Source organism: Diabrotica virgifera, chromosome 2, assembly GCF_917563875.1.
Source record: "Diabrotica virgifera virgifera chromosome 2, PGI_DIABVI_V3a".
Taxonomy (NCBI): domain Eukaryota; kingdom Metazoa; phylum Arthropoda; class Insecta; order Coleoptera; family Chrysomelidae; genus Diabrotica; species Diabrotica virgifera.
The window spans coordinates 30,691,556-30,713,198 of NC_065444.1; the positions used below are offsets into that span (position 1 = coordinate 30,691,556).

At 32.1% G+C, this 21,643-nt stretch overlaps 1 protein-coding gene across 3 annotated transcripts in view; it reads right to left on the minus strand.

The window, feature by feature from the left end:
• Positions 1 to 359: 359 nt before the first annotated feature.
• LOC126879484 (ubiquitin carboxyl-terminal hydrolase 32) overlaps positions 360 to 21,643 on the minus strand; it is a 249,433-nt gene continuing 228,149 nt past the window's right edge. For all 3 annotated transcript variants that reach the window (XM_050642522.1, XM_050642523.1, XM_050642521.1), the window contains exons 20-22: positions 18,599 to 19,096; positions 9,300 to 9,812; positions 360 to 2,041 (exon numbers count right to left, since the gene is read on the minus strand). In XM_050642522.1, coding sequence (XP_050498479.1) covers positions 1,955 to 2,041; positions 9,300 to 9,812; positions 18,599 to 19,096 — 1,098 coding nt within the window. In that variant the 3' untranslated portion in view covers positions 360 to 1,954. The remainder of the gene's footprint in view (positions 2,042 to 9,299; positions 9,813 to 18,598; positions 19,097 to 21,643) is intronic.

The following is a 21,643-nucleotide window of genomic DNA, read 5'->3' on the forward strand; positions in this document are numbered from 1 at the left end:
TAACTTTTCTTCGTCAAATTAAAAATAAAAGAGTTATAAATGAAAATGTTGTTGGTATCCATAATTTGAGAAAAATCTTCAAATATTTTTTTTTTTCATTAGAAGGATGTAATTGCACATATCAGAACATAATTTTTTATACCAAAGAATATTATTTCATATACTGTGGGTTCGCTAACTCAGACACAACTGGTTAGTGATTTTAGTCAATAATTTTGCCAATTTGGCAAAAAAAAATTACTAATTAGTTAATAAGGAGGCCGTATACCCGTATAAACCTTTTTGATGCTGTTAATAAATAATTATTGCTTTTAAAATATACTCAAATTGTATTTTTGAACATCTTATTTATTTTATATAATAATTAAATTCACTATCAATCATTGATGTTTTATTAATACTTAATTTAAAATTTAGTTTGACATTCACGAAGTGTCAAACTCAAATGTAAATAACCTATGCTTTGCTTAACAAATTGAGATTAAAAAACTAGCCTACTTAATAGCAACGATTTCAGCTGGACGTGTAGTGTGTCGGCAGAAAATAAAACGATTGTGACGTCACATTTTAGACTTTGAAGTCGATTATCTCGAAGACGGTTAGAAATATCGAAATGCCGTTTTCAGATTTGGATTCAGAAGAAACAATTACATAAGAATCCATCGATAAATCTTATCTGAGTATTGCAGGAGCGGCAACGCAATAACACACACACTTTTGCGAATTTATAAACGAAATGTTTTCGTTGAAAATAATTTTAAAATATTATTTACTTACAATAATAAAAAATATTTTTCAACATTTTCTCTGCGATAAAGTTAAAAACTCAAGATTGTGCATTAATGCAATACATTTTAATAATTATAAATTTAATGAAACAATTCTAACTACCATATTTAGACCAAACAAAGTTCCAAAGGCATGGATTTCACGGGAAACGTAATTAAGTAAATAGACCCGAAGTTAGCCGCAGTTTTAGTGACGTAAATCTAAAGGAGTATAAAATAACTATGTGTATATGACAATGATATATTGTTTTTAGTATTTTCTTTACAATTTCATCACATTTTCTCACCTTCTAAATCTTCCTTGGACTTCTACAAATATTTTAAAATCGAAATTAGCTAATTCGATTCAGTCATTCTGGAGCGGCTATAAAAAAGATATAACAAAATAAAATGACGTTTATCAAACGTCATTCAATGTTTACATATCGAAACCGTACCGGACACACGGCGTGACTTGTCTCATTAGAATTTTATAAGGTTAGATAACGTTTTTTAGTTGTAAAATTTGCATTTTTTTTGCAAAAAGTTGTAGCCTTCGACATTTTTGACTTCCCGGGATAAACAATTTACAATATCTAAACAACCAATTAACCGATCGGGTTTTACAATTTTTTTATGTTTGGAATGAGAAGATCTTTAATTGACAACCTTAAAAAAATAAAAAAACAAGGTATTATTACAATAATTAATGCAATTGCAAAAACGACCATTTTGGACCTTTGTTTTGTAGGTTTTCTAATTTGCTACAACTTTCTATTTGCAACTTTTTCTCTAAAATGAATATCTTAAGCTGCAGAATTAGAAATCTCTAAAAATTGCAAATTTTATAACTGTTACATTTTAGCAGAAGTCATTCCTGACATCATCCTTTACAACGCCTAATAGGTTAAAAAAGTCCTGAATTATAACAGGTTTTTTCACCCACAGTCTGGACTATCCAGAAGACAATTTTTATTGCAAGATTTTCTTTAGAAATAGTACAGATAGTTACGACTATCAAGCAATGTATTGAATCCGGTTGATTATAAATAATAAATAATTTCTTAAAAACAACGAAATATTTACAGGAAATAAAATATTTAGTACTTAAGCTGGGAACTAATCGCTGACCCAAAAAACAAATCAACATATTGAACTAGCAGACCTTCGCTTCATAAATTCTTTCGCTACTGGATCGAACATATTTGTTTTCGTAACTCCGAGTCAGTTTCATCGAGGTCGTCGAGAGGCATTTCCTTGCCATTGGGAACGACCTAAAAAATATTAACAATTAAGTCAATAAAAGTATATTGCACATTTTGATAAGAAAAATGTGTTATCATTTAATAAGTTCTTTATTATAGTCCAAGTAATGAAGCTTAAAATAGGACAAAACCTCGCAATTTTTACAGAATGGATCGATTTGCTTGAAAATTTGAGAATAAGTAGTGGATAGTCCAAGGATCAAAATCTATATGATGCCAAAGGGCGCTTTTACCATGGGGGTGGTTGCCACCCCATGTCGGGGGTGAAAATTTTTTATTATATTTTGACCGCAAAAGTTGGTAAAAACATTCATTCTAAGCAAAAAATGTTCTATACATTTTTTTGATAAAATTAATAGTTTTCTATTTATTCGCTATCGAAAGTGTTAGTTTTATATTAAAAAAATTAAGGTTTTTAATCAGTTTTCTGCAAATAACTCAAAAAGTTTTGGTTTTATCAAAACAACCTTGCTTAAAAGAAATGTACCTATTGAAAAAATCAACAAAACCGTTTTTTTAAATTTTCTTTAAGACCAATAGTAGTCGATCTATACTTTATTATATGTTAGGTCTTCTTCGGCAAATGATAAATATTGTAGTTTCAAAGTCAAAAGACGGGAAAACTATGCATTTTTCGAGGATCACTTGTTTAAACTAATTTGAAGTATTTAAAAATATCTATCTTCAGAAATAAAAAAAGTCCTTAGCTCAAAAATTAGGTGGCTTATAATGAAAAGAATGTCAGACCCAATATTTTTCAGCGAAAAAGTGATCGAAAGCAAACCCCTAATCACCACCCTGATTAAAATTAGCCATTCACCTTATTTCCTCTTCTTTACTTATGTATTATTAATAGGTTCTAGAAGTTTAACTGGTTTAGAATGATCAGTTTTTAAAAAAATGGAGTTACAAGCAAATATCGAATTTTTGAAATTTGGTAAAAAATTCCCTTTTCTTCAGAATAGAAATATTATCATCAGAGATACAAAAAAAAATGTTTTAATATAAAATTGTAGCTTATTTAATTTCCAAGAACATGCTTTGAAAAAATTTTCTCTACGGTAAAAATTGAGTGAGCTATTGACAATTAAAACTTGTAATAACATGCAAAAATCACCTTTACCAACCCTTTCAAAGTCACCACTTTTTGCGACTGAGGATTTTAAAAGGATTTGGTATTAATCGTCTTATAGATCTTATAAAAACTTACAAAATTATTTTTTAACAAACTTTCTAAGATAAAAATTAAAAATTAAAAACTTCAATATATTTTTTTCAAAAAAAAAAAGAAATCCAATTGGAGGCATAATAATGTAAGTTAGCTTTACTTTTAGTCATTGGCCTTATTAATTCTTCTTTATTTATGTATTATTAATAGATTTTAAAAGTGTGACTGTCTTAGAATGATTAGTTTTTAAAAAAATGCCTTTTTCTTCAAAATAGAAAGATTAGCATCAGATATACGAAAAAATGTTGTTATATGAAATTGTAGGTTATTTAATTCCCAAGAACTTGGTTGGAAAAATTTTTTTCTATGGCAAAAATTGAGTGAATGGTAAATGAGTATATATCGAAGAACATTGATTTTTTCTATATAGAACTAACACTTTCGATAGCGAATAAATCGAAAAGTATTAATTTTATCAAAAAAATGTATAGAACATTTTTTGCTTAGAATGAATGTTTTTATCAACTTTTGCAGTCAAAATATAATAAAAAATTTCCACCCCTAAGATGGGGTGGCAACCGACCCCATGGTAAAAGCGCCTTTCAGCATCATATAGATTTTGATCTTTGAACTATCCACTACTTATTCTCAAATTTTCAAGCAAATCGATCCATTCTGTACAAATTGCGAGGTGAAATGCTTCGGTTCCTGGACTATTAGTGCAATGTAAACATAGACTAGAACACAGCCACCTTTACTTAACAAGCCATGAAGTTGAAACTTGGAAACATCTAATGGTAGACCGGCTAAGTCTATCAGTTCTCATTTCGTGCTACAAATTATAAAGAACATTAAAAGGTATGCTATTAAGATGATTCTAGTTCAAACAGCTTGTTTTTGCAGTAAAGGAGAGACAACTGGAGCAGATTACTATGATTATTTGCAAAGGGATGGTTTGTGCTTAGCAACGGATTCAATAAAATTTATTTATTATCATCTTTTTTCAACGTTTGAATTTATTGTTGTTCTGAAGCTATTTCCTTGTGGCATTTTTTATAATTAACTATTTTCTATGGGAAATAAGCCACAAATAAGCCATAGAAAATAGTTAATTTGAATTTATTATTAACAATCCCAATCTAAAAAATTATTTTTGCAAAACAATTGTCACCTGAAGTTATTATCATCTTTGGTAATGAAATACAGTTTACAACAGCATGAAGGATTTCACTTAAATTTAGAATTTTAGCGTGAATGTGGAGAAAATGCCTTCAAAGTTTATTCTGCTGTTATAAAAATTTTGTATAATATTGTTTTAAATAATTACACAAAAACGAAAATTATCTACTCTAAACCCCAACAACGCACATCAAACATTGTGAGCAATTGTTTTTATAGTTATTTGTAGCGATATTTTGTATATAATTAAAAATAAGATATTACTTATTTAAAATAAAGTATTTTACACATATTCTTGTCATTGGTTTTTTTGTATAATAAACGTTACTTACAAGGACTTACTTTTAATTTGATTTTGTAAAAGCTTCTAATTAATATATTTTCCTGTTCGACTAAAAAAATACTATATTATATTTTACTATATATTTAAAATCGTGGTTTCGAAAGCGGTAGTCCGAGAATCAGACTACCGACGTCATCAATTGCGACGTTGCCTTTTTCACTTCATGGCTTGTAAAGTAAAGGTGGCTGTGGCTCGAATGAACCTCCATGGAACAAAATATTGGTGTTTGAAGGTGTTCCATGTCTTTACAATGTACACATCGCACCCTCAGTAATATAGAGACACAATTCAAAAAAGTAGATTTTTGAGAAATCGCGTTTAAAGATTCTGGTTTCCAAAATTATAGCTATTTTTTCAAATAACATGCTTATTATTTTAGTTATAATAAATGTGAAATTTGGCAGATTTGTTATTTTATAATTGCACTATAAATAGCGATGAGAAAAAAAAATAATATAAATAAATTCCATTAATTACATGTAATTGAAAAAAATACTTTCAAGTTAGTCCCATATAGTACAAAAAACATAACAGAAATAAGAAACTGTTTAAATTTGATCCCTTATATTATTAATGCCCTGTCACTGTTTATGCAAAATAACGATCTATTATGAATTAGACCCATTTATTTACTATATTTTGCATAATATAACGGCTCAACTAAAAACTATTCTATATAATACAGAATGTTAAAACACAAACTAACCAGGATTTTCGTCATAGAAAAACATGTTACTGATAGCTCCCTTGTAGCAGTAAGAACCAGAGGTGGCCGGGAAGAGTGTGAGAGAGGCATACATATATTTACCCAACCATTCATGTTCTTTTTCTCCCTCTGTCAATGCTAACCGGTAGAGAATTTCATTTTGTGCCCATATCATTCAAAATCACAATTAACACAAATTTTGAGTTGAGGCCTTATATTACTGAGGGTGCGACATGGTCTGCTACAAATCATGGTCATCTTTATTTGAACATATCGTCATATCAGATGTGACAACACTGTCAAAAGATGAAGGATAGAGGGCCCATTTATAAATATAATAGTGGGCTATAGCAGCCGGAAGAATACACTAATATTTTAAAGAGTTATATTTTATTAAGGGGGGTATGATCTGAAAATTTTTAAATTCTCGGTTTTTTATTATTTTAAATTAAAGAACATAACTTTAACAATACTCTCTAAAAATTTTAGATTGACCAGAGCAAAATTACCGGAAATACAGCATGTTTAATATCCCTACCTTCGACTCGCTTTGCAGCAACTTCGCGCCAGCGCGCTTCCCCTTTTCTTTTGTAAATTACTCCGCGATTCAAAAACATACTTCGGTGTGCATCACTTTACGATATGACAGACAAAAATGGAATTGAAAATAAAAGTTGTCAAAACTTTAAATGCGTTTTTCTCAAAACTGCTCTTTTCAAAGGCGGTATAAATTGTAATTCAAAAACTACTTGACCAATCTACCTGAAATTTTGCACAGATTTTCTTTAGACACTTCTTGAGGTAACGCTTTTGAGATATTTTTTGTTTTATGCTTTTTTTTGTTTAACAATAATAAATATGTTGATTTTCACACTAAATTTTACACAATAAATATGTTGCTTTTTACAAAAAAATTGTAAAATAAATTTAGATACCAAAAACTTAAAAATCGATAAAACTACAACAACTCGATAGCGTTACCTCGGAAACTCATAGCTCGTTTAATACCTCAAGTTAAAGAAAGAATAAAGTGACCTAAATGAAAAATAACAAAAGGACAGGAGAAAGGCAACGAAAGATTGAAAGAAAGAATATTCCGCTTGGCGTCAGCAGTTTGGCAAAAGGAGGAAATGCTGAAACAAGGAATTAGCGCTCTTATTGGTCCTATCTACAAAAAAGGCGTCAAAACGAAGTGCGAAAACTATGAGACTATTTAAAAATGATTAGAAAAAGATTAATGAGTTAAAAAAAACAAGGTCATAGGAGAATACCAATGAGGGTTTAGACCAGGAAGAATGACTAATGATCAAATAAGTTCTAAATTAATACAAAATAATAGCTACAAACAAAACTTAGGATCACATATGTTATTTTTATCGATTTTAAACAGGCATACTACGCCTTCTTAATCCGAAGGATGCTATTATATAAGGCCACGAGAACATTGAAAATACCAGAAAAGCTTTATAGAGCTAGTTAGAATAACACTTAGGAACACGTGAAATAGGGTAACAATGAAACAAAGCTATAGAGGTTTAAAGTGAATAGTATTAGAACAAATCGTAAGATCAAGTATGAGCACAAACAGGAACAGTACATAGCGTACGCGGTAGTGATGTTGAAAAAGTAACTATTCGTTACAAAGTACTTGTTACTTACGAATACCGAAAGTAACGATTACTATACAGACAGGCAAATCGTTACTTTGGTTACTCTGATTACTTCGTTACTTCGTACCAATCGTATCAGAGCGAGTAACGACTATTGTATCTACTTTGATTACACTGATTACTTCGTACCAATCGTATCAGAGCGAGTAACGACTATTGTATCTACTTTGATTACTCTAATAGGTCTGGATTCCGCGTATGAAAAAAAAGTTGATTAATAGCAAGCTGAAAATTTGTTAATAGCTTAAGGGTGTCTAGTCGGACAAACTTTGATACAGTAGAACGTCTATAATCCGGACCGTCAATAATCCGGATTTGTATCTAGCAAAAATATCTGATTCTTTTAAAATAAATTAAGAACTTCCTGCGAAAAACGAACCTCTACCGCAGTTCAAAAATATTTTTTTAAAAGCCCAACTAGTGTCTTTTACTGTACACATGCTGCTATTATAAATTAATTACAATACAGTGTTTAAACATAAACACATGTTTTGATTAATTTCACCTCTACCCTAGGTTCGCTTTCAAGATGCAGTAGAAATAAACAAACCAAGACACGTTAAATGCCACTAGGAGCACAACCGAATCATAATTTACAATGTATATATGTACATTGTAAATCCCAAATCATGATTTCCAAAGTTTATACATTGTAAATTATGATTCGGGAGTGCTCCTAGTAGCATTTAACATGTCTTGGTTTGTTTATTTCTACTGCATCTTGAAAGCGAACCTAGTGTAGACACTTTACTGTACAAGAGAAAACATAAAATTTTAAAACGTTTATTGTACTTTAATGTGTATACTGGCCTTTTTGAGGTAATTTCGACAATCCGGAAAATTTGATAATCCGGATGGGGTCCGGTCCCAATTAATCCGGATTATTGACGTTCTACTGTATATGGGAACACTGTAACAGGGGAAGTTGTAATTGTGGAACAGGTTAAAAATTTGGAACGGTCAGACCACGAAAACGGCACATGTATTTTGTCCGACAGAACAGACTTAAACTCTCCGAACAGAGATTAAACTTTCATGCAAAAATCAGACTGCTATTTATCACCAAATGGGCGTTTTAATAATATAAGTGGAACATGTAGAATATGTCAAATGACAGGAATTATGACAGGTGATAAATAGCAGTCTGATTTTTGCATGAGAGTTTAATCTATGTTCGGAGAGTTTAAGTCTATTCTGTCGGACAAAATAAATGTGCCGTTTTCGTAATCTGACCGTTCCAAATTTTTAACCAGTTCCACAATTAAAACTGCCCCTGTTCCAGTGTTCCCATGTATAAAAGTTTATCCGACTAGACACCCTTAAGCTATTAACAAATTTTCAGCTTGCTATTAATCAACTTTTTTCATACGCGGGATCCAGACCTATAATTACTTCGTACTTCGTGAAGGTCGTTATTACATCGGAATACCTATACAAAATAGCTACCTACTGAGAAATATGATTCTAGATATGATTACCGGTACTCAAATACAAAAGTAATCATAGTAATCAAATAATTTTATCCCTTAAACAGATCGGTGAAGATCGTTGTTGTATCGGAATACCTATACAAAATAGCTACCTACTGAGAAATACGATCCTAGATAATGGTTACCGGTACTCAAATACAAAAGTAATCATAGTAATCAAAGTAACGAATACTGTAAAGGATTACCTTATACAAAAGTAACGATTTGTAACGAATACTCGAAAGTAACTATAATCAACATCACTAGTACGCGGATGATGTAATGATACTAGCGAGAACGAAAAAAAGTTAGAAAAACAGCCTCTGGCAAATTTGTTTCAAGAAGTGAGAAGATTTTTTGAAGAAGTGAAAAAATATTGACTAACAATACACCAAACTAAAAGGCATTATATCGTGGCAACATTGTCAAAGTCATAAGCTACAATCACTTTAAATTATTGGATGGTTTACTAAACGTTTTCCTTCAAATTGTTACCTAAATTGTATCTCAAGTATTTGTACTTCTTATGCTAGATATGCTCTATATTCTATATATTGAGATATATATTTTTAAATTATTAGTGATAAGTGTTAGAATATTTTTTTAAGCGTGTTTTAAAGCGCTTTGAGTAGGTTTAATTACAGAACCAGTACTGGCTAGATTCACTTGCAAGATAATTAAAAACACAGAAATAGTAAAAACAACTGAATTTGTTAAAAGTTACACACTTACCTTGGGTAAATACGGATCGTAGTCTAATCCTGATCTCTCGTAGAACAGAATATAAGCAGTACTAGTGTCGATCTTGGGCACTTTGACATCCCGATAGGGACACTTATAATTATTCAGGGATTTTCTACTACTGTACGGAGACTCCGATAGCAACTTTTCGTTGTAGCTGTCCACGTTCGTTCCTAACTTATCCACGGAACCCACAGAGTTCGATCTGGAACTGCTCAAAGTTTCGGTCGAACTCATATTAACATTACCTTCTTTCTTCTCAAGGTCTTCCGAAGCCATACTACCAGAACTGAGTTTTCTGATATTTTTTCTTTTGGCCAAAGGCGTGCAAGAGGAGGGTTTGCTGGAGGTAGTTGAGCTCAGAGAGAGCGTCGACTTATTGCTATTTATTTCGGGATCGGGAAGTACTTCTCGGCATGAGCTGTCATTGTAGCAGTACCAATGGCCATTGGGATTACAAGCGTAGGAAATGTAATGACCACCATTAAGCATTCCAGAATGACACTGAAAATATTAATACTTTGTTAAAAGTTAATGATTACTAGAATGGTACTTCATAGTAACTGGTACCTAAATGGTACTACTTTTTTTTTATTATTTTATTCTGGCCTTGGTTCAGAACCTTTAGCCACGTAACTACATATAAAATTATTATTCTTCGTTCATAAGTATAAAATTGTCCAGTATACACTTAAAAATAAAAAATAAAAAAAATAAAGCTTACAAATAACAATGCCTACGTACTATGTTAATAAATACAACTATATTAATTTTTTTTTCACTATTTTTTTCTTTTTCATATTTCTTTATAGATATTTCTTTTTCATTCTAGAAAATGCTTATTTGATATTTATGTAAATAACCCTTCGATTGTTATTCTAGAATAAGATGAATTTTTCCGTAATAATCTTTCTTATTCTGGAACATTGTAATAATGTATAAATAGGGGTTTTTGGAATTAGTAAGTGAATTTGAAAACCGTCGGTGTACTTTGATATGTAACGGGCGCGGTATTTTTGAATTAGCAATTAGATAAATTAGTAGATTTGGTGTAACACAGGGGTTCCCAAACTTTTTTGTACCACGCCCCCTTTTTTTAAAGAAAGCTTCTCGCGCCCCCCCTTACAATAAATTGTATGCGCCTAAATAGGAACAAAACAAAAACAAATAAGTATTAGCTTGAAAACAAAACATTTATTTATTCTGCCATAAGATACAACAATATCAGTTTCCATAAAATACAAAAATTATTAATAAAAAAAAAATAGATTATGTTGCTTAGTGAGATGAATGTGCTTGCATTTTATTTACTAGGATTCCTAGGCTGAGTTTTAGTAAGTGCACAGCACAAGTCACTAGCAACATCAAGTTTATTCCGATACTTTGTTTTAATTGCCACAAGTGTTGAAAATCGCACAAATAGTTACTTGAAAAAGGCAAATATAAATGAAGAGCTTCCCGTGATACACTAAGATACACTTTGAAATATTTTAACCAAAATGAAGGTTTGGCCATTATAACAAAGTATTTGGCAGAGGAATCGTGCAAAAAATCATTTGGATTTATTTGCAAAGCATCTTCTTGAAGTGATTCATGCAGGGAGTCTATGTTGACATGGAATGGATCAGTTGACATTCTGTAAATAAAATTGTCACAGGTGTTTGGGAAGTATTTCTGGAACTCTTCAATTAGGCTCTCCAAATGGTTTGATATTTGGATTTTCAAACTTGATCCTTCATAAATGTCCTTTCCTCTGCGTGTTTCTTCTGAGATTGGCTCTACTTTAGAGAAATTTGAATAATTTCAGGGATTTGCTGATATTTTACGCCTCCAAAGTGGAAAGCCTCCATCACAATGAGTAACTACTATATTTGAGTCTCCACCCTGCAGTTTTAGGTTGAGGATGTTCAACGAGTCAAAGATGTCTGACAAATAAGCCAATATTACTTGGGTACAATGTTTTTTGAAGGCCATGTTTAGCTCATTTTGCTTTTGATGTTTCAAGGTGATTACTTCATCTCAAAGGTCAAATAATCTTGCCAACATGTTTCCTTTTGAGATCCATCGTACTTCTGTATGAAGTAGCAGTGTTTTGTGATCACTTTCTAAATCTTCACAAAGCGTTTTAAACAGTCGAGTATTCAACGAACTCTTTTTTTATGTACTTCACTACTTTAATACACAATTTTAAGACAGCCATACGTTCATTTGGAAGGGGTTTTGCTGCCAAGGCTTGTCGATGTATAAAACAATGTATCCCAATCACACTCTATTACTAATTGCAAATAGCCTGAGCGAAAACCTAGCATTGAAGGTGCGCCATCTGTACATAAACTGATCAGTTTTTGTCAAGAAAGTTCATGTTTGTCAAAAAACTCTCACACTGCTTTCATAACATTAATAGCTTTTGTTGTGGTCTCCAGTCTCCAACTCTGTAGAAAAGAGTAGCTTGTCTTTCATTCTTTCGTTTTGAATATACCGAACATAAACAATTAACTGATAACATTGTGCTATGTCAGTACTCTCGTCTAGCTGAATAGCAAAAAATGGCGATTATTTTACTGCATCAACTACCTGGTTTTGTACGTCTTCGGTCATATCATTAATGCGGCGTTTCATGCACAGTGTTGTCAAAAAGAGGTATTTGAGATAACTTTTGCTTACTCTGCGCTACCAGACACAGTTTGACAAGCGGTTAATATTGAATTTTAGAAAAATATAACTAAATTTAATTTAATGTTCAACTTATTTCGCGCCCCCCCTGATATGTTCTCACGCCCCCCAGGGGGGGCGCGCCCCCCCAGTTTGGGAACCGCTGGTGTAACACATAAATTAAATATCGTAGTTTGTAAAATAAAAGATATAAATTCAGTGTTTTTCATTTGTTTAGTTGTAAGTTATTAAAAATAAATAAAGTCAACTAAAATTAAACATTAGTGCCTAAAAGATCATAGAAAAGTCAAGTCAATTTTGTAACATTTGTAACAAAGGTATATGAGCTGTTTGTTCGCTTTAGATATTGTTTGGCCCCACAGAATGCCGTTTATCATGGATATGGCTTTTCTACCCTGTATGCTTCTGTCTTTTACAGCAGCATCGAGTGTTCCATCTTGAGTTATCTTCATGCCCAGGTACTTGTATTCATCAAAGTGTTTAATTTCTACCCCATCGTCTAATGTAATGCTTGCTGCTGTAATGACTGCTTTGTCCCTTCAATACACATGGCTTCAGTTTTCTTAATGTTGACTTCGAAACCCCATTTGTTATATTCTATTTGATTTTGAATTTGGTCTATTATGAATTTGGTCATCAGCGAAACATAAAGTGTACAATATTGTCTCGTCATTGAGAGGGATTCCCATGCCATTACATTTTCTTTTCCGCAGCTTGAGGGCTTGTTCCACTATAATAATAATGAAGACAAAAAAAAAAAAAACAAAAAAACATCTAACTTTACTCTGAAAAAATTATAAAAGTGAACCAAAACGTGGGGCCAAAAGACAGGAAACGACATATTTTCGAGCACTATGAAAATCTACCCAAGAAACAAGTACACGCACTATAAGCTATCAACAAGTATTGAAGCTACGGCTAACATTACGAGGAACCACAGCCCGAGGTCTAGACCGTGCGCAAGCGCAAGCGTATTCAAGAAAACAGAAACGGCTGGGTCACGGGAGATTCTACGTTGTGGTTCTTGTGATTCTAAATAAAATAATATCTATACAGGGTGATTGATTAGTGGGTAAAGCTCAATAGATTCGCTATAGTAATAGATAGCAATAAAAGTTAATAACAAAAATTATAGCCAACTTTGAGCTTCACATAGAATAGAATAGAAATATGCTTTATTGTCACTGAAAATTATACAAATTTTATGGACAAAGCTTAACGACGTTCTACACCTTCGTTACGGGGTATGCCGCTCAGAGGAAAGGGAAGAAACTTATATGCTAGCGAAAGTTGGTAAAAATACATTTGTAGCAGAATACTCAAATCATATGTTTCAGTATTGAATACTTTATAAAAATAAATTATAATAAATTACGGAAATTACGGAATAAATTACGGAATTAATTATAACAAATAAATTAAAAATAAACGGTACGGTAAACAATCCTCATTTTTTAATATGTTATTCCTTACAAAAAAACCTTTAATTTAAGCACAAATAATTAAAAATCGTAAATTTGGGTCAAAAGTTATTAACTTTTTAAGAATTCCCATAAGAGCCCATGTTAAAACTTAACTTTGACCCTTAATAGTAATTAAACGGCACGGTAAAACAATTTTTAAAAAATCAAGTCTTAGTTTTTTGAAGTAAACTATAACATACTAAAATTTCATGAAAATCCTTAATTCTTTGCCGAAGGTGTAGAACGTCGTTAATATAAAGTCAGAAAAAATAAATAAATAATATCTAACAATAACAATAACAAATACAATTTTTTACAAAATTAGTTAGAATGTTACAGGTTGTTCGACAACACAGTGGCAGGCCAAACTTATGTTTTTTTTTAAACGGAACACCCTTTATTTTATTTTATATTCGAAATCCTGTTAACTTCTCCATCACAAAAATATAAAGGTTTGTTATATTATACAGGGTATTTACAAAGTTTTAACCAATTTTTTTATTTATTGTCAAAATTTTCAAGAATTATTGACATTGCTAATTTTCTTTATATCAAATACAGAGTAAGTCAAAACGCAAGTACATTATTTTCTCAGTAATGTTAAATGGAACACCCTGTATTTTATAGCATTAATGAAAAGTAACATTACCGTACTTTAATTTTTATGTAACATTCCCTATGTCCAAATTTATTAGTTTTCGAGATATTTTTATTTTTCAGACCAAATTATTTTAGGTGTCTAAATTTATCGAAATTTAAGCCATGACTGAATTGACAATTGACGATTACTGATTATCAATCCGGTAATCAATGTAACAATGTAGCAGATAAAGAAATAAAAATAATTTATTAGTAATACATTTTACAAAAAAAACACACAACCACAACACGCAACATTTTTGAAACAATTAAAAACTACTTTTGTATGTACAGCTGGTTCCTAAAAAAAACTGATACGACTCTTAGTAAGATTTGATCATGTTGAGCAGTGTATAATTGGTCTGACATTATATTATATTTATTATGACAGACAGATCATAAAAAAAAAACAAACAAACAGCAATTTTTGAAGTTGAAGTTATCTGACAAATTTTAAGATTTGGCAGTGACAGTGACAGTATGTAAATAATAAGTATTTATCCTTGAAAATATAATAAATAAACATAATTAAACTCATATTCAATAACTCACACCTCATCAAAAGCTTTTTACAAGAACATAGTCAGCGATTTTGATATGGCTTAGAGCCAAACTACATCAAGATCGCCTATAAATCGTGCTGGTAATTTCCTTGCAGCGAGACCAAAAACAAAAAGACGAAGAAGAAGAAAGTACACTGCTCAATTTTCTACAAAATTCGCTTTAAGAGTCGTATCAGTTTTTTTTGGAACCAGCTGTAAATGTAACAAAGAAAGAAAATTAGTAATAAATTTTACAAAAAAATGCACAAACACAAAATACAACATTTTGTGAAGACAATTAAACACTACTTTTGTATGTAAATGTAACAATGTAACAAATAAAGAACGAAAAATAATTTATCAGTAATACATTTTGCAAAAAAAACATGTTTGAAAAAATTAGAAGTTACTTTTAATAAAATATTTTTAATATTTAATTACATAAGGTGTTCAAAATTACCTCTTAACACATTTATGCACGCCTAAAAACGATCGTTGAATGAGCTACTTACTCTACGAAGCATTTTCATCTCATCCCTTGTTGTTGGAGGTATTTTATAAACTTCATTATTGACGTAACCCCAAAAAAATCAGTCCAGTTTATTAAATTCTGGTGATTTGGGTGGCCACGCTACTGGTCCATTAAAAAATGAAAATATCTCGAAAACTAATAAATTTAGACATAGGGAATGTTATCTAAAAATTAAAGTAAGGTAATGGTACTTTTCAATAGTGTTATAAAATACAGGGTGTTCCATTTAAAATTACTGAGAAAATAATGTACTTGCGTTTTGACTCACCCTGTATTTGACATAAAGAAAATTAGCAATATCAATCATTCTTGAAAATTTTGCCAATACTACATAAAAAAATATGGCATTAATAAACCATTGCTGTTTTGCTTATTTTTATTTATACAGGGAGATGAACTTGTTACGATTTTCATATAAAATTGGTTATAACTTTGTAAATACCCTGTATAACATAACAAACCTTTATATTTTTGTGATGGAGAAGCTAACAGGATTTAGAACTTAAAATAAAATATAGGGTGTTCCATTAAAAAAAAAACATAAGTTTGGTCTGCCACTGTGTTATCGAATACCCTGTAACATTCTAACTAATTTTGTAATGTGAAGATCAAAGGTGGCTAAAATTTTTGTTATTAACTTTTATTGCTATCTATTACTATAGCCCAGCGGTTCCCAACCTGGGGTACGCAACGACCTGGTTGGGGGTACGCCGAAAATATTTGGTAATGGCGGACTTTATGTGTTTGTCGTACGTTACGTACGTGGTGGTTGAAAAGTACAGTACAGTACTGGCGCGCCGAATCGTCCGATGGTCTGACTCACGCTCGCTCGTCAAGGTCAGTTCGCCCTCTGCCTCTCCCCCTCCTCCACTCACTTAGCTACTATCACAATGCACTGCTACCGTACCGTACCGTCAGTCAGTGCTCGCATAGTTCGCTTGCATAGTAGTTGACTGTCGTCTGTCGCTCTTCATTACGTGATTTTATGTTCAGTTTACTTTTTACTTGCTTATTGTGTGTGTTAGTTTTTGACTGATTTGTAAACGATTTAACTGTAATCAAGAAGATGGAAAAGTGGTTAAAAACTGGATCGGTTAAAACAAATCAGACTGATACGGCAAGTCAGGTGCTTAGCAAGCCTAGTACGTCCCGGGACTCAGCAGCAGAACATTCTTCTTGTGTGAGTACCAGTGATAGTAAACCTCAGAAATCTAGTACTAGTACTGGAACTTCCGCAAAGAAACGAAAATATTCAAATGAGTACTTGAAATATGGCTTTTCGTTTACTGGAGAGGAGGAAAGTCCAAACCCATTATGTGTTGTTTGTGGAGAAGTTTTAAGTAATGGTAGCATGAAACCTTCCTTACTTTTGCGCCACCTTGAATCCAAACACTCCCAGCACAAAAATAAAGAAATTACCTATTTTGAACGACTTTCAAAAAATTATGGGAAATATGGCGTGGTTTCTTCTTATTTCGCATCAGTTACTAGAGATAATGAAAATGCTGTGGAAGCCTCTTTCAAAATTAGCTACCATATTGCAAAAAGTGGTAAAAACCACACAATAGGTGAGAATTTGATAGCCCCTTGTATAAAAGATGCTGTTCAGTGTATGTTTGGTCAGGACTTTGTTCGTAAGGTGAACTCCATCCCGCTGTCAAACAACACAGTTTCACGGCGAATTCAAGACATTTCTAAGTACATTGAAGAAAAAGTGGTTCAGCAATTAAAAGACAGTGATTTTTTCCATCCAAGTTGATGAAAGTACGGACATTGCTGCCCTAGTAATCTTACTTGTTACTGCAAGGTATGTAAATCCCAACAAGGAGTTTGAAGAAAATCTGTTGCTGTGCCATGCACTAACTGAGCGTACTACAGGGGAAGATGTGTTCAATGTGATTTATAGCTACTTCTGTGAAAAAGACATAGACTGGGGTAAATTGTGTGGTATATGCACTGACGGAGGAAAATCAATGTCTGGCATATATATCGGTCTTCGGGGGCGCGTAAAAGAAGTGGCCCCTACGTAGCATGGAGCCATTGTTGCATCCACAGACAGAGTCTTGCAGCCAAAAAGTTGCCGTCTTCTTTGAATGATGTTCTCAATGAAGCAGTTAAAGTAGTCAACTTTGTTAAAGCCAATGCAACAAACTCCAGACTGTTCAAAGTGCTTTGTGAAGGTATGGGTGGCATTCACTCCACGTTGCTTTTGCACACGGAAGTAAGGTGGCTATCTCGCGGGAAGGTTCTTACAAGACTTTTTGAGCTCAGACGTGAACTGCAAGTATTTTTTGAAGAGCAACCTTTTTATTTAGCCTCCAAGTTTCATGATAGTGACTGGCTTCAAAAGCTTGCTTATTTAGCTGACATTTTTTCTCAGATCAATAAACTCAACTTAGAGTTACAGAACAGCTCAATTACAGTATTCAGAGTTGCTGACAAAATTGAATCCATGCTGAAGAAAATTGATTTTTGGAAAACATGTATTCAAAGCAATCAAGCTGAAGTTTTTGGCACGCTTCATGATTTCTTGAGTGACAATAATCTGCCCATATCTGACAAAGTGAAACATCAAATAGTGACACATTTGACAAACCTGAAGGACTCTTTTAGAAATTATTTTCCTAAACGAGGTGACGGAGAGAACTGGATTGCAGATCCTTTCAATGAAGAAAACGTCAAGACTGCTACATTGACCGTTCATGAGATGGAAAAGCTCCTAGAACTTTCAAGTGACTCCTCCTTGAAGTCCGAGTTCAAGAAGAAACCCCTTGGACAATTCTGGGTGAGCATTAGGGATGAATATGGACCCTTAACCACAAAAGCCCTTCTGGTTTTACTTCCTTTTACAAACACAGAACTAGTTGAGAGATCGTTCTCTTCCTATGCTTTCATTAAGAATAAGTATAGGAATAAGCTAAATGCAAGTCCTGATTTAAGAGTGTATTTATCAACCTTTGATATTGATTTCAAAATATTATGTGCAACAAAACAGGCCCAAGGGTCACACTAAAACAGTTTTGACTTGTTTTAAGAATAATTTTGATTTCTTTTTTTTTTCAATAAACTTATTTGCTAATTCTAGTATGTTTTTGTGATAAGAAACATTGTATTTACTTTGTTATTATTTTTTTACAGTTGGTATTTAGAATTTACTAAGTTTACTAGAAATATATATAGACCTAAGTTTGGAACAATAACTTTATTGTCAAATAAAAGATAAAAAAAACTCTTTCGTAAATATTTACTTTCCATGATTAATGTTCTTGCAAGTTTTTTTCTTGGGGGTACAATTTGAAATAAATTTATCTCAAGGGGTACGGCAGTGAAAAAAGGTTGGGAACCGCTGCTATAGCCTATAGCGGATCTATTGAGCTTTACCACACTAATCAATCACCCTGTATATAATAATAAAATAATAAATATTTATTTTGTGCTTACCACTGCAGCGTAGAGTTGATACTTCAAATCAAATGCGTCTTGGCCAGGCTTCAGTTGATGTCTGTGATAATCCTTCAAATGCTCGTCAATGATCGGCGTCTTAATTAAACTAGTAGATTCTAACCTCGCCCTCACTTTACTGTTTCTATCGGCTAATTTATTCCCCTTCCCTTTATCACTATCATTTAGCAACTTACAACTCTCCAACGGAGAGTTAGCGTCTGTAACACACTTCCCTTTACACTTATCTTGTACGTTGCACTTTGTTTCGCTGCTGCATTCTTCGTTCTCCTCGAGTATCCTCTCCGGTTGGCTGTCAGTCGATTTTTCCAGTTCTTCGTTCTTCTTCGCTAAAAGTTGCCGGTGCCTCAAAATGGTTTCTTGCGGAACCGAAGCCAGATATGACGTGGGGTCGAAATTCTTGAAGGGGAAGTTGACGACTTTTTGAGTTTTTACCCATTTGTTGTTGACAAAAACGAATCGTTTTAGATGGATTATCTGAAAGTGAATGTGTTAGTTATACACTTATACAGTGAGGGGCAAAATTATGGAATATATTTTTTCGAGAATGGGCGATGATGGAAACAAACAGGTCGATTTTTAGAATAGGGGTCGTGTGCTAGCTCATTTGAAAGGTTATTTAATTCCCTAGTCAGTACTATAAACATTAAAATAATTATTTATACAGGTTACACATATTTAAGCCAAAAACAATTTTAAGTAGTCAAATAAACATTTTTTCTATTTTCTATCGACAGTAGAATGTATTTTGTATTAAGGGCACCCGAAGTACCATTTAACAACAATGCTCAATGATCACATAGCTCTGTAACCAAGGCACTATTATTAGAGACCTATTTTTTTTTATTTTGAAATTATACCCTATTCTACGAATATACGACTGTGTTGGATTATTTCGACAACGAATATTTTATTGTGCAAAATATGAAGAACGAAAATAAATTGCAAATTACATTGCTGTTTATTGGAATAATTATTAGAGCCATTTACTTTCGTACTTCTTATGTTGCACACTGAAATATTCGTTGTCGCGATAATCCAAAACAGTCGTATGTTGGTGGAATGAACCATAGATGCATTGTTTAGTGGGAGAGATTAAATGTCCAGCAAACGACGGCAATGTTGCCAGATTCCTTTTAGCGGGAATTTTAAAATTTTATAGCAGTTTGGTTTTAAATTTGACAGTTCTGTTTTGTCAAGTCAAAAATCTTAACCTTACTTTTACAAGGGATTAGGATTATTACTATTTTATTTACATGTAAATTGAAACAATAAATATTGTGCTGTGAGATAATTTAAAACTCATTATGTTGCAGTCTTTTCCAGTTGATAAAATTGCAATTCAAAAACTTTTAGGTAGGTACGTGTAACTTCCACATTACATATTATTTATTTTTTAAGTATTAAGGTTGATGTTGATATCAAAAATTTAGATTTCAAAAATAGTTTTATGTAGGTAGATACTAATAGAGTAATACTAGATAATAGATTAGATACAAAGTAAGCTGTAAGTAGTATAACTGCCCATGTAATCACCTGTTATGTTGTTTTTTTAGATTTGCACTGTATGGATGGCACAGGAAGAGAACAGTACAAGAACATGAAACATCTTATTATGAATGTATATGTATGTGATCCTCAAAAAATTATTTTACAAAACAAGATAGAGAAAGAGCTTTAAAATCCCAAGGATCCTGCAAAATGTTTATTTGGTGTACTAGTCGAATAATAGTATCTAAAAATATTGAAACTATTTTAAAACATATTACGGACACGAGGATGATATAGAGCACTTACATAAATACCAAAATCAGATAAATATCTCTTCAAAGTTTATTTTGAGACTTTCTTCAAAAATGTAAGTAAAATATTTGCATATCGACGGCGGAAAGGTAGGACTTCGTAACTGAAAAAATTTTATAACATGAGTTACTTCAGTTTTCGCTTTAGAATAAGTGTATCGGCAGCTATTAAACAGCGATTACAGCTGGGAAAGTTTCCGGAAGGCTTCCAAAAGGCTTTCCCAGCTCTAAAAGCTGTTTAATAGGTGCTGATACACTTATTATAAAGCGAAAACCGAAGTAACTCATTTTATACAAATTTTTCAGTTATGAGGTCCTGCCTTTCCGCCGTCGATATACACAATATAATTTAAAACAAGAATGTTACCACTAAACCACTTTTTTAAATATTACTCATGAATATTTACTACAGTTTACAATTTCAAACTAGTGTGTTTGATTCTCCTATACCTATATTTTACTTTTTTAGTAAACTTCAGACTGTTCAGGAGAGCATAATAGCATAGGAGGCGAATTAAAAAGAATTAATTTACTTACAAGAAAAGATATCACAAACATTAAACTCTCTTATGGCATTGATTTGAAAGATGGGTATATGTACAATGATGATGCAACCAGTGTTTATTTTTGGGTTGAATGCTTACAGACTCATGTCCAATATTATTTTACAAACAACAGGGCATACTAATGGATATTCATTCTGAATTTAACATTTATGATTTTTGTCTTATTTTCCTTAATACTGTGCCAAAAGGAAATGTTAATTAAGTTTGGTAAATCCTTTATCGCAATCGATGGAACTCATGGGCTCAATTCCTATGACTTTGAACTTATGACAGTATTAGTAAAAGATGAATTTGGGAATGGATTTTGTACTGCTTTCTTATTTTCAAATAGAAAAGATACCTACTTTAATTTACCAATTTTTTTTAAATACATGTCTGTGTTGGTATTATATGTATAGTCAAATATTTTCATATCAGGCATAAGCGACACCTTTTACAATACCTCGTCAAATGTAATGGGTATTGCTCCTAATAGACTGTTAAGTGTCTGGCACATAGATAGGGCATGGTAAGTAAATCTTAATCAAATATCTGATTCTGAAAAAAATCCTATTATGTATACAAGATGTATTAATGATGGTTTAGAGAGTATTAATAGCTTCTTGGGTAGACTTCTAAGTGATGCAGATACATAAATTTTAGTAAGTATTTCCAGT